General features: G+C 40.6%; 1 protein-coding gene across 1 annotated transcript; it reads left to right on the forward strand.

Annotated features, from left to right (window-relative positions):
• Positions 1 to 434: 434 nt before the first annotated feature.
• Positions 435 to 2093, forward strand: LOC146374583 (E3 ubiquitin-protein ligase TRIM21-like). Its single transcript, XM_084948314.1, has one exon. It carries the CDS (start codon positions 435 to 437, stop codon positions 2091 to 2093), a length of 1659 nt encoding a protein of 552 aa, XP_084804440.1.
• The last annotated feature ends 11951 nt before the right edge of the window (positions 2094 to 14044 follow it).

Consider the following 14044-nt stretch of genomic DNA (forward strand, 5'->3'; position numbering starts at 1 on the left):
GGATGTTTGTGTGCAGCATTTTGCGTGTTCGCATAAGCATTTGTTAGTAAAGCATTCTTCATTGCATCAGCGTATGTGTGTATCACTCTTCATTGCACAAGCGTGTGCATGTGTGTGTGTGTGTGTGGATCACTTCTCAGTGAATTGAATCAGCATTTCGATTTGTGTGCATGTGTGTGTGTCATTTCTCACTCAATCAACGAGTGCATATGTGTTCATATGTGTGTTTCTCTTCATTCTGAGTCAGTGTATGTAGATGTGTGTGTTTGTGTGTGTTTGTGTTCATCACTTTCCTGCTCATCACAGCAATAACTCAAAACGGCTGATGGACACATGTAAAGATTAAAAGACTGACACACTCCTTTTTCTTTCTTCTTAAACATGAAATTAAATTAAAACTTCTTTTTCTTTTCCTTCTCCCTCAGAGTGCAGACATGGCTGCTGCCAGTAATCTGCAATCTGAAGATCAGTTTCTGTGCTCCATCTGTCTGGATGTGTTCACTGATCCAGTCAGCACACCATGTGGACACAACTTCTGCAAAAACTGCATCACTCAGCACTGGAACACTAATGGCAGACATAAATGTCCTATGTGTAACAGAGTGTTCAAGAGACGACCCGAACTAGACATCAACACTTTGTTCTCTGAGATGGTTGCTCAGTTCAGACGTGAAGCTCAGCAGGAAGCCAGCAGCAGCAGCAGCTCAGAGCAACAAGCTGCTAAACCAGGAGAAGTTCACTGTGACGTCTGTACTGGAACCAGACTGAAGGCCCTGAAGTCCTGCCTGGTGTGTCAGACTTCCTACTGTCAGACTCACCTGGAGCCTCATCTGACAAAGAAAGCTCTGAGAGGACATCAGCTGATTAATGCAGTGGAGAACCTGGAAGACAAGATGTGTAAGAAGCATGAAAAACCTCTGGAGCTGTTCTGTAAGACCGACCAGACATGTGTCTGCATGCTCTGCTCTGTTTTAGAGCACAAGAACCACGAGTTTGTTCCTCTGAGAGAAGAATATGAAGGAAAGAAGGCAGAGCTGGGGAAGACAGAGGCTGTGATTCAGCAGATGATCCAGAAGAGACAACTGAAAATTCAAGAGATCAAAGAGTCAGTGAAGACGAGTAAAGGTGCTGCAGACAGACAGAAAGCAGAAGGTGTTCAAGTCCTCACTGCTCTGAAGGAGTCTGTTGAGAGACGCCTGAAGGAGCTCAAAAAGGAGATCGAAGACAAACAGGAAACTACAGAGAAACAGGCTGAAGGTCTCATCAAAGATCTGGAACGGGAAGTCTCTGAGCTGATGAAGAGAAGCTTTGAGGTGGAGCAGCTCTTACACTCTGAAGACCACCTCCACCTCCTCCAAAGCTTCTCGTCCCTGAAAGCTGCTCCACCCACCAAGGACTGGACAGAGGTCAGAGTCCATCCACCATCATATGAGGGGACTGTGGTGAGAGCTGTGGCTCAGCTGGAGGAGACACTCAGGAAAGACTTGAAGAAGCTGTTTGAGGCTGAGCTGAAGACGGTCCAGCAGTATGCAGTGGATGTGACTCTGGATCCTGATACAGCGTATCCTAATCTCATCCTGTCTGATGATGGGAAGCAAGTATACTGTGATGATGTGAGGATGAATGTTCCAGACAACCCAGAGAGATTTTCTGCTTGTGTTTGTGTTTTAGGAGCGCAGAGTTTCTCTTCAGGCAGATTTTACTTTGAGGTTCAGGTTAAAGGAAAGACTGACTGGGACTTGGGAGTGGCCAGAGAGTCGATCAACAGGAAGGGAAATGTTATGCTGAGACCTCAGTATGGTCTCTGGACTGTAGTGCTGAGGAATGGAAATGAATACAGAGCTTGTGCAGGGCCTTCATTCCGTCTCTGTCTTTATTCTGGCCCTGAGAAGGTGGGGGTGTTTGTGGATTATGAGGAGGGTCTGGTCTCCTTTTATGATGTAGGTACTGGAGCTCTGATCTACTCCTTTACTGGCTGCTCCTTCACTCACAAACTCCACCCATACTTCAGTCCCCATCTGAATCAGGGTGGTAACAACTCTTCACCTCTGATCATATGTCCTGTCAGTCAAACTGAGTCGATCAACGACTGATTTTATTTGATGAACTGATTGAAGTAAAGGTGGCACCTGTGTGTTTGGCACACCGTCTACCGCTCTTTCTTATTTGTCTCATTTTATTATTTTTAGCCAACGTTGTGCAAGATGTCAGTTCCACGCTGTCTTATGATCACCAGACGTTATTGAAAACAGGTTCATCCACCAAAGTTTTAGTTCAGCTTGATGAAGCCAGGGTTCTTTGCCTCCCTATCTGGAAACAATACCATCGTGCCGGTGTTGTGCCATTCCAACGCCACCAGCTACGTGGAAGCGCCGCAGGATACAGGGTACCAGTGGAGGTCGCCTTGTTAAGCTGAGAATCTGGATTTCTTACCTTCCCCACGATCTTCACTCCATTTGTCAATCTTTTCCATGACTCCTGGTGCCATCGCTTGCTCTGGACTCTGTGGACTCCTGGTTGGTTCCCGTTGTCGGTTCTATCGAGAGGAGCCCTCTTAAATCCTTCCCGTCGACATCTGCGTTGGCGGGGAGCGGATCAATCAAACCTTCGACCGGTGGATCGGGTAGTCGCTCCCGCAGAAGTCTATGACCCAGCTCCCCTCAGGTTGGGTTTAATAAATGCCAGATCGGTGGCAAACAAAACTTTCATTTTGAAGGATTTCTTTTCTTCCCATGCGTTGGGTTTCCTCCGTCTGACTGAAACTTGGACTTCACCTGGTGAGTTAAGTGCCTTTTCTGCCGGCTGGCTGTGCTTATTTTAGCGCCCCGAGAGCTTCTGGTGGTGGAAGGGGGTTAGCTGTTGTTTTTAAAGCACACTTCGATTTTAGGCAGCTATCCTCACCGACACGCTACACCGGTTTTGAACTTTGTGTGAACTAGTGAACTAAGCCACTCGCCTTCGTTCCTGTATGCGATAGTTTACCGGCCTCCTAGAAATAATAAGGATTTTTAATACGAGTTTTCGGACTTTCTTGCTGACTGTGCATTATGGTACGACCAGATCCTGCTGCTCGGTGATTTTAATTTTCACATCTGTTGCCCAGGGAAGCCACTGGTTAAGAACTTCATGGACTTAGTGAACTCTTTTAATCTTGTTCAGTCTGTTAAAGGTCCCACTCAAGAACGTGGTCACACATTGGACTTGGTGTTATCTTATGGGTTATCCGTATGTAACTTACATGTCGAGGATGCTGTATTCTCTGACCATATGTCTGTAACGCAGACACTAATGTCATGCTAAAAAGAATGATTCTTTAAAATACAAGGGGGAGCAAGCGAGTCAGATACCAAGGGCACACAGATGAAGCAGGTGATGTTTGGGCCCTCGCACAATATGGCAATAAAACAGGGATGATTCTGTCATTGAAGTTATTGGGCTCATGTATGTGAATACAGTTTTCTGTGTCACTCACAAATACAGGTTAAAGTGCTATCATATAAAGAAGAAGCCATAAGTGAATGGTGCCATTTGCATGCTAATTGTGAATAGTGGAAACCAACTTAAGATGATTATTACTTTCAACATTAATTTGAGTGTATAAAGGTAAATATAGAATATAGAATAGATCGAAAAAAAGCTTAATGCACTAATTTTCTGTGTGGTGTTTAAATATTTTCTTACAAACCTCCTGTTTTTAAAAATCTCTCTTAAACGTTAAATATATAACTACAAGACTTGTTTGATGTGTTTACTACCCTTTTTTCCAGTAAGTTGGTGAGAGTATGTAGACTAGACCATTAGTTGTACCCCCACAAAAACTACAGACTTTTGTCTTCTTTTTTTTATCCCATCGTTATTAAACAAGCATGCAAAGTTTTACCAGGGTTGATTAATTATTGCATGTGCCTGTCAATAATAATACAGCAGATAATCGGTTAATAAACAGCAATTGCCATAAGGGAATTACACACCTTGATTTATAGTTAATGTTAATGAGTAATGAAGTAGGAAAAATCCATTAAGAAGCTGCTTGGGTCTGTTAGACAATGTTCCAAATTTTATAATTCTGGATAAAGGAAGAGGTAGCTGTAGAAATCTAAGCGCACATCTTTTAAAACATCTGCTCTAAGGATTTTCATCATTCACAAAAGATCTAGGTTAAACTTGTGAATATAGAGCAATGAATGTGTCTCGAAGTGCCAACGGAAGACAGCGGCAGGTAAAAGAAGATCAGTTCATCTCATATTTTATGCATTGCTTCTCATCTTTGTGGGGGCAGAGCTGAGTCTGAGCCCTGTTTGAAATCTCCCAACCTCATTAGGAACTGGCTTGCTTTTGGGGAATCGGGTCTGTTCTCGTGCCGCCTCTAAAGGAGCGGGTTTGGATGCTTCTTTGATGTTCGCATCGAGGGGATTGTGTGTTTCTTGCCAGGAGAATGATCCACTGTGGAAACTCATCTCTTCTGAACTCATTCACAGGAGCAAACACAAGCACAACAACATACCTAAATATCAGATTTTTTTTCAAACCACACAGTTTTATAAGTAGTATCAACAACATTTGCTGTGATTATTAATTTGAAAATCCAGGGTGAAGCAGCAGTTTTACATTTTATTTCAGGCTTTGTTGCCTAGTCCCTTAAATTGGCACATTGTAATGCAGCAGTGAACAGTTCTCTTGACTAAAATGTAGTGTCTGTTTTGGTAATGACATACTCGCTAACAGCAGGTGTTTCTATCTTGCTGGGATTACAGGCCTAGACTGTGTGCAGGATGGAATTTTTCTCCCTGTTTAGTGTCATAGTGATGAGTCTCAGAGGAAAAGTCTTTGATGGGATAATGAATTCTCTTTATCGATAGTTGTTTGTGCTGGAAATGACCTGTCCATGTAGTGTAGTTCTGTGTTAGAGACGAATGTCGATAGTGACAGGAGCAATCTTGAAGCAATGAAAAAGGATGAAAGTAGATGGCTTTTTTTCCTTGCAAACCCAGTTATTTTAAAGAGGATTGCAGACTAGTTTATTTCAGGCTTTAGGACATGGTAATAGCTCATGTGGTTCATAAGTCTTAAAAGTGTTGAAAACTGAGCATTAATAAAACTAAACTGATAACAAACTTTCTTTACTCTTCATTTAGATTCGCCTCATGGTGCATTGAATGCACATCTTTTTGGTCTCTCTTGCAAAGATTTACTGTTACAACCATGGAAAAAGTCCTTGAGTTTAATGGTTGTTCAAAATCAATTTCAGAGCTAAAGAAGGTAACCTCAGTGCTGCATCAATCTCTCATCTCCTGGCAGCAGTCTTCATGCTATATCTGAATGAGTAAGCAACACCTTAACAATCCTCCCTGCTGCCATCCATCCATCTGTAAATGAGGGAAGCACCCTTTATTCTAAAATTAGTAACAGTGAAATGACTAGCTAAAAGTGCATGGAAACCTGTCTTTTGCATACGAATCGTTGAAAAATGTGCCATCTAGCAGAGTGAGAGATCGGTAGGCTGATTTTGATGTGTGAAATAAAAAACCTGTTTGTTACAGCTTGCTGGAGGTTTTAAAGACCTTAATGGCGTCATCAAGTGGGATAGGTGCAAACTGACAAGTAAATTTATATTTCTTAGTGTGTCAGCTAAAGTCAGCTTATAGTAGTCTCCCCAGATATATTAACCTTATATTGATTAAAAATCAGAATAGTGTACTGACTACCTGTTTGTGCTCTTAAAGCTTTTCAACAAGTTCAAATTTTGTCTACATGATTTTTTTAATTATAATTTTTAATAAGTTAATGTGTTTATAAAGGTTAACAGTGCATATGAAATACTGGAGCTTTTACATCAGACACTTAATGTGCAGAGTACAACATGGTTTTTAAACTTTCAGGGTTACATGTCTATGTCAGGTGACATGATCTTAGCATGCTATTAGCTCCTCTTGTGCATTTTTGCTTTTTTTGCAACAATGTCTCCAGTCTGTTTGTAGTTCAGATCAAGCACTCTTTTAAAATAGGTGTTTAAAATTGCTTTTTCTCTGAAGCAACATTTCCACGAAAGGTGTCCAAGTAGATCAAGCACTCACAGCATCTATACCTAACAAAAGTTTTTTCTCATTTCCTTTAAAGATTAGTTTAAGATTAGAGCCTGACCCAGTCTTGGTTCTAAAGATAATGTGTCATAAGTCATATCATTTTTAAAAAACTGACAGTGCCTCAAAGTCTCAGTAATTAACATGTTGAAAGGAAACAGGAATATCAGTCTCAATTTTATGAAACAAGCTGTTTCTCTTTTTTTAAGCAAAAAAAAGCACCTGTAAGTATAACGTATTATTTATACTTCATACTTGATTTATAAACACCTATACATTTTTGATGGTGTCATCTCAGAAGTCCAGAAGGATATATAAGTTCAGACACCTCCAATAAACCTATAGTAATGGCTTTGTCTCACATCCACATATTGGTCTTGATTTTAGTGATTAGTTCCTGTGACCTTTGAAAGCCTTGTACTATATTGCACAAAGGCACAAAGGGGCTATTGCACTATTATATATCATATTCTTTAGAATCTTTATAATACTGGACAGTTAATCCTGAGTGAAATAATGACACTTTTAGTTCCTGTATAAGAGGTGATCACTCTGAGTTTATAAAATAGGCTAGAGTTTGACAAGATTTGCCTTGTTTGCTGTGTTCATTGACGCAGGTCACTCTTGTTTTTGTCCACATTACAAGGTTCAGACTAAAATCTTGGATGGGTTGCCATGAAATTTGGGGGAGATGGCTACACAGTTTGTTTTTTCAATTTTTTAATTCAATTCAATTTTATTTATATAGCGCCAAATCACAATGGGTAGACCCTACAATAATACATACTGAGAAAAAACCCAACAATCATATGACCCCCTATGGTCAAGCACTTTGGCGACAGTGGGAAGGAAAAACTTCCTTTTAACAGGAAGAAACCTCCAGCAGAACCAGGCTCAGGGAGGGGCGGGGCCATCTGCTGCGACCAGTTGGGGTGAGAGAAGAAAGACAGGATGAAAGACATGCTGAGGAAGAGAGACAGAGATTAATAACAAGTATGATTCAGCAGAGAGGTCTATTAACAGATGTTCAGTGAGAAAGGTGACTGGAAAGGAAAAACTCAATGCATCATGAGAATCACCCGGCATAATATATGTGCTTATATATGTGTCAGGCCAGTAAAGCAGCAATTTATTTCATATGCAAGTGATAAGCGCTGGGTCTCCAGCTATGACCTTAGGCATAATAGCAATTTTCAGGGGAAGTGTCAGTAAGTAGCCAAGCCTGAAGGCAGTGCATCAGGTGAGAAGTTTAATGGTGTTGTGCTAAGTTGGAGCCTTCCGAGCCGAAAAGTGAAGCGTGAAGACGCTTTGATTGAAAAGTGAGCCGACACAAACATGGCAGCTGTCTGCTGCCGCCTGCTCTCACCTCCGCTCATCAGAGTCACTGAACCAGACCTCTCCACTATTTGTGGTGCGGCTGCTTTTGGAACATTTTATTCAATTAGCAGAATAATAAAATAACCTGCTGTGTGTGGCTGATATTCCAGCTTTAGCTTCAGAGGATATAATAAAACAGAAAATATTTGTAACTGTGGATTTCACTCATGCAGTTCGTGGATAGAGCTTCGTATCAAGCTTACTATCATTAGCTCATACTTTCACACTCTATATCTAAATGTCACTTCTAGCTCCAAAAATAACAACATGCACGTGGTTTAAATGCCAAAAGCTTTTTTTTTTATAAAGTGTTGAGCAGTGGGATAATTATGTTTCAGTCTTAATGTATATTTCCATTCCTACAGAAGTTTAAACTGTTTCTGTGTCCTGACTAACCAACACCAGGCTGATGTTGGAGTTTTTTAACAACATTTCTCTTTTTATGGCTAAAAACTCATAACGCTGCTTTGGTTCTGTCACATCACTTGAAAACATAAACAACAAAACCTTTTTATCATTTTATTCATGATGTTTGTGACAAAAAGATGCCAATAAATCTGCACATTGTGTCATTAACTGCGTGCACAGCAAAGTTTTATTTAAGATGTACCATATTGAGGTCATTGGTCATTATAGACAACAGAATATCTGAGGGAGTTGACCTGCTATAGAGATTGACAGACCACATGACTTTCGCGCATTGCATGCCGGGCACTAGTGGCAAAACAATTAAAGCAATGCATCAAATGCAAGCATTTGCAGCACCGCAAAACGTTCATTCTCCGGTTCTAATACCTTCTTGCTTTTTCTTTGCCCCCCAAAAGAGGTATGTACAAAAACGAAGGAGAACAATGCTGGTCCGTACAAAGACAAACTTGATGAAAAGTCAAAGAAAAGATACGAGGAAAAAATCAAAGGAGTGAAAGGGTTACACCCGTACGAGCACACAGAGTGGACAAAAGACGTTAGCGAGAGTCCAACTTTCACCACGCTCAAATTTATAATTATACGGTTCTTGGAGTGAGTGCATACACTCATGAAGTTTTTAGTAACTTCAGGTCACTTCAACAAGCCAAGGTACAGATTACCAACGGATGGGTACAGGACCTTGAAATGCACCGTGTAGAACGAAAGACCATCGTACGTATCATAACTTTACCAGTCTCACAAATCGTCTTCATAAATACACATTTGTTAACCGTTTATTAATAGGACCTTTAAGCTCAACGGTAATTAATTAGTAGTGGAAATAATTTCTGGTACGCATTACAGAAATGTAGCAGTGACAATAATATTGTATACTGTAATCGTACTGGGCAATTAGTGATACAAAAAAACTGTTTTATCCTGTGAATAAAAGTATATGTTTTTGTCAATGTACCATGGTAATAACAGAAGCGAAATGCAATATTGTGTCAGGACAATTCAGTATTTATGCACAATAAACAAAGGAACATAGCGCGGCAATTTCTGTTCAGCGCCAGACTTGCTTGTAACCTATATCACCAATTATGTTATGAAAAATGACGTATTAACTACTACAAAACACTGACCTTTGTGTAAATGCTTGGAGCAGACTAACATGTGAGCTGGAGTGTTCTGGGACGTTATATTTGGTCTTTGAATGGCTGCAATCCAGGCCATCCGTCGCCTCTTTGTTACTTTGGAAACATGGCTTGAACAATTTTTCTTCAACGACGTAATCCGATAAAAAACTATCTCTTTACCCCTCGGCTTCCCGTGGCTGTCATGCGACCGGCTATTGCAGTTAATAATAGAACTGTTTTTTGCCTTTCTTTTTATCGCTGTGTAATGTATTTCAATTGAAAGCCTGCGTGCGCTAGTATCTCTTGCCACGAGTTCCCAGAATCCTTTGAGGTTTTACCCCTGAATGACGTCACATTTTCAATCTCTATATCAGGCAGATCTATGAGCCATTGCTTTTGTTATGTACTGACGGTCATTTGCAGTTGCTACTGCATCAGTGCATCTGTAGAGGCCCATTTGTTAGGAAACTAATATCATGAATCACTTTTGCAAAAGTTAAGTTTGACCCCCTGATGTGATTGCATCCTTGACATTCTAATCATAGTTGATGAGCTCGGCTGGGAGATTAAATGCATCTCTGTCTGATGTTGAAAAGGTGTGTGTCTCTGTGTAGGATGCACAAAATGTGATAATGCTACACACAGTATTTAAGGTAGGAAATTATGCACATTTATGATCTGATGTCCACCTACATCTGTATCTACATTGCACAGCAACGGCTCAATTGATACTGTCACAGCAGTTTCATGCAGTCTTTCATGACTAGTGTACTGTGACTGAAAATTAGGAGTGGTGGCTTGGGCACAAATAATCTTAGCTTTATTTCAAGCCAAGTTCCCTCTGACTCCTACGTTGGTTTCAAACAGGGCTGAAGCAGGCATGCCGCCTGCATCAGACTATTATCCTGAGAAAACAGCAACTGAAACAGAAAATAAACTGAGATCAATACGCTGCTCGCCTCTCACATGATGACGTGATGGGATCATGTAACATTTGTGGCAGTTAATGTCATTACTGTAGCGTGACAGCTGTCAGAGCCAAAGCCAAGGACAAAAGAATTCAGGGAAGGAGTTCTATGGGTGTAATGAGGTGAAACAAACACTTTATGTTTATGATCTTTTGATCTCTTCTAACATTAGGAAATACATCAATCAATCAGTCAATCAATCAATTTAAACCTAAATACTTATAGTTTGTGGCACACTTTCAGATTTCTTAAAGCATAAAAATCTGGAGGGGATGTGAACCTGAGCATAGAAAGTCCCTGTTTGCGAAGCATGCCTGTCCTTCACACCAAGCACTCAGTATCAGCTGCGAGTGGGACATGAGAGGCACTTCAGTCGGTGCTTTGGGAAGGTTTACAGGGAAATGGCATCACTGGTGGACTACAAGCTCTGAAGCATTGATCCAAGCTGCCGTGCAGGACCTCTGCCTGGAACAGTGGGGCAATAACAGCTGTCTAGCATTGGGATATTTAAAAAGGACATCGTTGAAATAAGATCAGTAATGCAGCTCTTTGCATGCCTGGATATCTCCCAGTGCACACACTATGGGATAAATAAGGATGTTCACTTGCACGGAAAAATTTGACAAATACAGTGAACCAGACAAACCAGTGAAATGATGTTAACTCACTTTAATTAATTAATAATGTGTGTAATATTTAGCAGTGTGAATCTTTTTGTGAAGATTATGTTGTAAGTAGCACCCCAAACCTCCACGCAGCACACTATTATGATTATGTATCATTATGTTCCACCTTGTAAGTGCTTTTCCGAGTCATTACGTTTGCTGCTATTCATTTATTATAATTTCATAGCTTTGTTTATTTTCAAATAACAGATCTCAAATTGACTGATTTAATGAAGGAAGCCCCATTACTGAGACACTGGAAAATCTAATGGATTATAATCAATTATTACATTAAATTAATGTTTAAAAGACTGTTTTAATTTTTATTTCATTCTGCCTGTGATGCATTAAAAAAAAGAAGATTTTTCACTCCCATTAATAAATAAATAATAAATAACTACTAAAAATGAAGCAATAATTTCAAGTTCATTTGACCAAATTCCATTAAATGTAATATTTTACATTGTACTTATGCAACAAAATGACACGGAAACTTTACATGTAATTAAATTAAAGTCAGCAATTTGGGCATATTTTTTATATTTGACAGTCAGAGAAAGTGTGTGCAAATTTGACTAGTAACAACTACAGTAGGTGTCCTCAAGAAAAAAAGGTTTCATGTAGAATCAAAAAACTAAAAGAAAAAAGAAGAATTTATTAATTAAAATAATAAAAACAAAACAGACAACCCCCCCCCACCCCACCCCCTCACAGCTATCAGCCTGAGAATTGATTGGTCAGTAGGCAGTGTCTGATCTCTATCGTCTAGGCTGAGCAGGTGGTTGAACTGATGATTTTCAAGGCTGCTAGAGAAACAAATCAGCAAGTGACATAGTGACCTCGTTTTGCTTTAAGTCTTCATGTAAACGTCTCTGATAGTCTGCTCAAACAACATACATGTCAATCTCGACTAAATGCTTACGGCTGTGGTTTGTGTGTTTTAGCTCAGCTGCATGAGGACGGGTTTTTCAGAGTAATTCAGAGAGGAGTGGTTGAACTGACTGGCACAGCTAAGTTTAATTTAAAAACAAAAAAAAATCAATATTTGGTGCCTGAATACTGTTCATCACAAGAAAAGTCAGTAAAATATGTTGCTGTATTGCACTTGGAGCTGATAAACAATGATTTTGCATTTGGTAATATAACACCGGGACACACCGTTCAGCCAGAATTTTAATACCACCTGGTTAATATTTTATAAGTGCCCTTCGTGATACCCAAACAGCTTTGTTGGGGTGAGAATGTGAGATCTCTGGGGGTTTCCTCTGGAGGCTGGTCCAAGAACACTGGGATGACATCCTTTGGTTCCTGTAGGTTGCAGGGATCAAGCTTATTCCAGCACACCCTGCTGATGTTTGGCTGAATTAGGAGCAGGGGAGTTTGAAGGCTGTGTGAATGCCTTGGGCTCTTTCACATGCTCTTTGAGCCCTTCCTGAGCAGTTTTTGCAGTGTGGCATGTTCATTAGGTTGTCTTAGGTAGAGACTGCCAAAAGGGAGTTCATTTGGCCTACAACAGTGTTTAAGATGGTAATTCATGTCAAAGTCAAATCAATCTAAATGCCAGGGCTTCCCGAGAAAACATTGCATTTGTAATGAATTTTGTATCAGTGGTTTAATGTTTTGGCCAAAAGGAGTTCAGATCCTTTGATCAATAAGTGTCTCCCTGTCTTTTTTCCCTCTGTGTTAATCCTATCTAAGGGTTTGTTCTCATCACACAGGCCATTGATTGGAGCCCACTCATTTTCATGGTGCCCAGCTGCTAAACAATACTGTCTGTTGTAATCTCAGGAGAGGATTACACTACTGCTACACTAAATCTCTGCAATCCATTTGTACGAGAAACTACAACACTGTTCAGTTACAGCAAGGGAATGTATGACCATAAATCTAACACACTAAACAGCCGCAATGTTTTGAGGACATACACACACACACACACCCTCTTATGCACACACTTGAACATAATACATGCATGTAAACTTGGACTGTTAGAATAAAAGAGTGTTAAACTGTGGGGGCATGACAGATTATCTGCAAATGAAATTTATTACTCTTCATTGGATGTGAAGGAGTCCTCCTGGCAGATCCTCTTGGCTGGAAGGAGACATGGGTGTGTATGTGAATTGAGGTGCTACAGCTAGGAGGGGGTTGCTTGTGTGAGGGGAGTACAGTATCTCAAGGACAAGGTCAGTGTAGAAGATGCTGCAGGAGGAGGATGATGATGACAGAGCACAGATAGTCAAATTGAGAAAAGTGGCTTGCAGTGTGCTTAACACAAGTGGTACATGCGCTGACACATCTATCCACAGGCGTATTTTTTACCCAACAGCCTTGTGCTGACAGTTCTCTAAGATTCCTTAGTCCCCGTACAAGTTCAATCTCAACACCGAAGCTTAACTTTTACACTGCAGTGCAGCAAAAGCAAACTCTCATATGCCTTTTTTTTTGACACTGGTGCTGATGCTGTGGGTGGGTAACAGTAGTCAGCAATGGCAAGATTGATTTTTCATCTGCATTCATTACTCCCCCAACCCCCCGTTCTATCCTTTGAGTCCAGTTTTCTGTCTCATTTGCCACCTCCTTTCTTCTCCCGTGATCCTCCTCCTCCATCACACTCTGGTCGGAGGTAGCTATTGGCACAAGCAGGGGAAAGCACTGCTGAGACAAACGAGAGACAGACTCCTCCTGCAGCTGCCTGTTTCACACTTTTAATGGGGCGAGACGCACGCACTGACACGCACCCACACACTCTGTCTAAAGTTAATTGTTTCTGATGTCTTTGACCACTGCTACCCGAGATGTCTTGATAATATGGCAAAGCCGTGGTGAAGAAAGGAAAAGGTATTTCTTGGAGCAGTTTTTTTAGTTTAAGCGGAAATCATAAAAAAACAGGAAGTCAAACCTCAAAATGCCTGCCTGCAATCGGGTGATAGAAACAGAGACCGAGAAGGAGACAGCAAATGGGCAGCAGAAAGAGGGAGGTGGTGCTGGAGGTGGCAGCCTGCATTTGTATTGGAGGACACACGCTGTTTCCCACCGTGTTTGCAGATCAATACCGAGCACTTTTCCACCAGTGACCTACTTGAAACACATTGAAATAACAAGAGCACAGCACTACATCCTATGAGGGCTCTCTGCTGCAGTCCATCTCAAACACTCACACAGTTTTGGCCGGTGCTACCTGGCTCACCAAACTTAGATTTTACTAGTGGTGGGTTTTAAGTTCATTAATTTTATTTCCAATTAATATTAACATGTGCCATGTCTTATTTTAAATTAAATTACAAATTATAAGTGAGAAATGTTCATGCTATCCTGGGTTTTTAAATCTGCTTGGAAATTTAAACCTAGCTTATCTGCTAGAAACAAGCTGCAAAAAGAAACATGTAATGAAAACATGCACATAT

This window comes from Perissodus microlepis, chromosome 13, assembly GCF_051167445.1.
Source record: "Perissodus microlepis isolate ML-2025 ecotype Zambia chromosome 13, ASM5116744v1, whole genome shotgun sequence".
NCBI classification, from domain to species: Eukaryota; Metazoa; Chordata; class Actinopteri; order Cichliformes; family Cichlidae; genus Perissodus; species Perissodus microlepis.

Coding starts and splice junctions, on each gene's coding strand:
- LOC146374583 (XM_084948314.1), top strand. CDS start 435: ATGGCTGCTGCCAGTAATCTGCAATCTGAAGATCAGTTTCTGTGCTCC.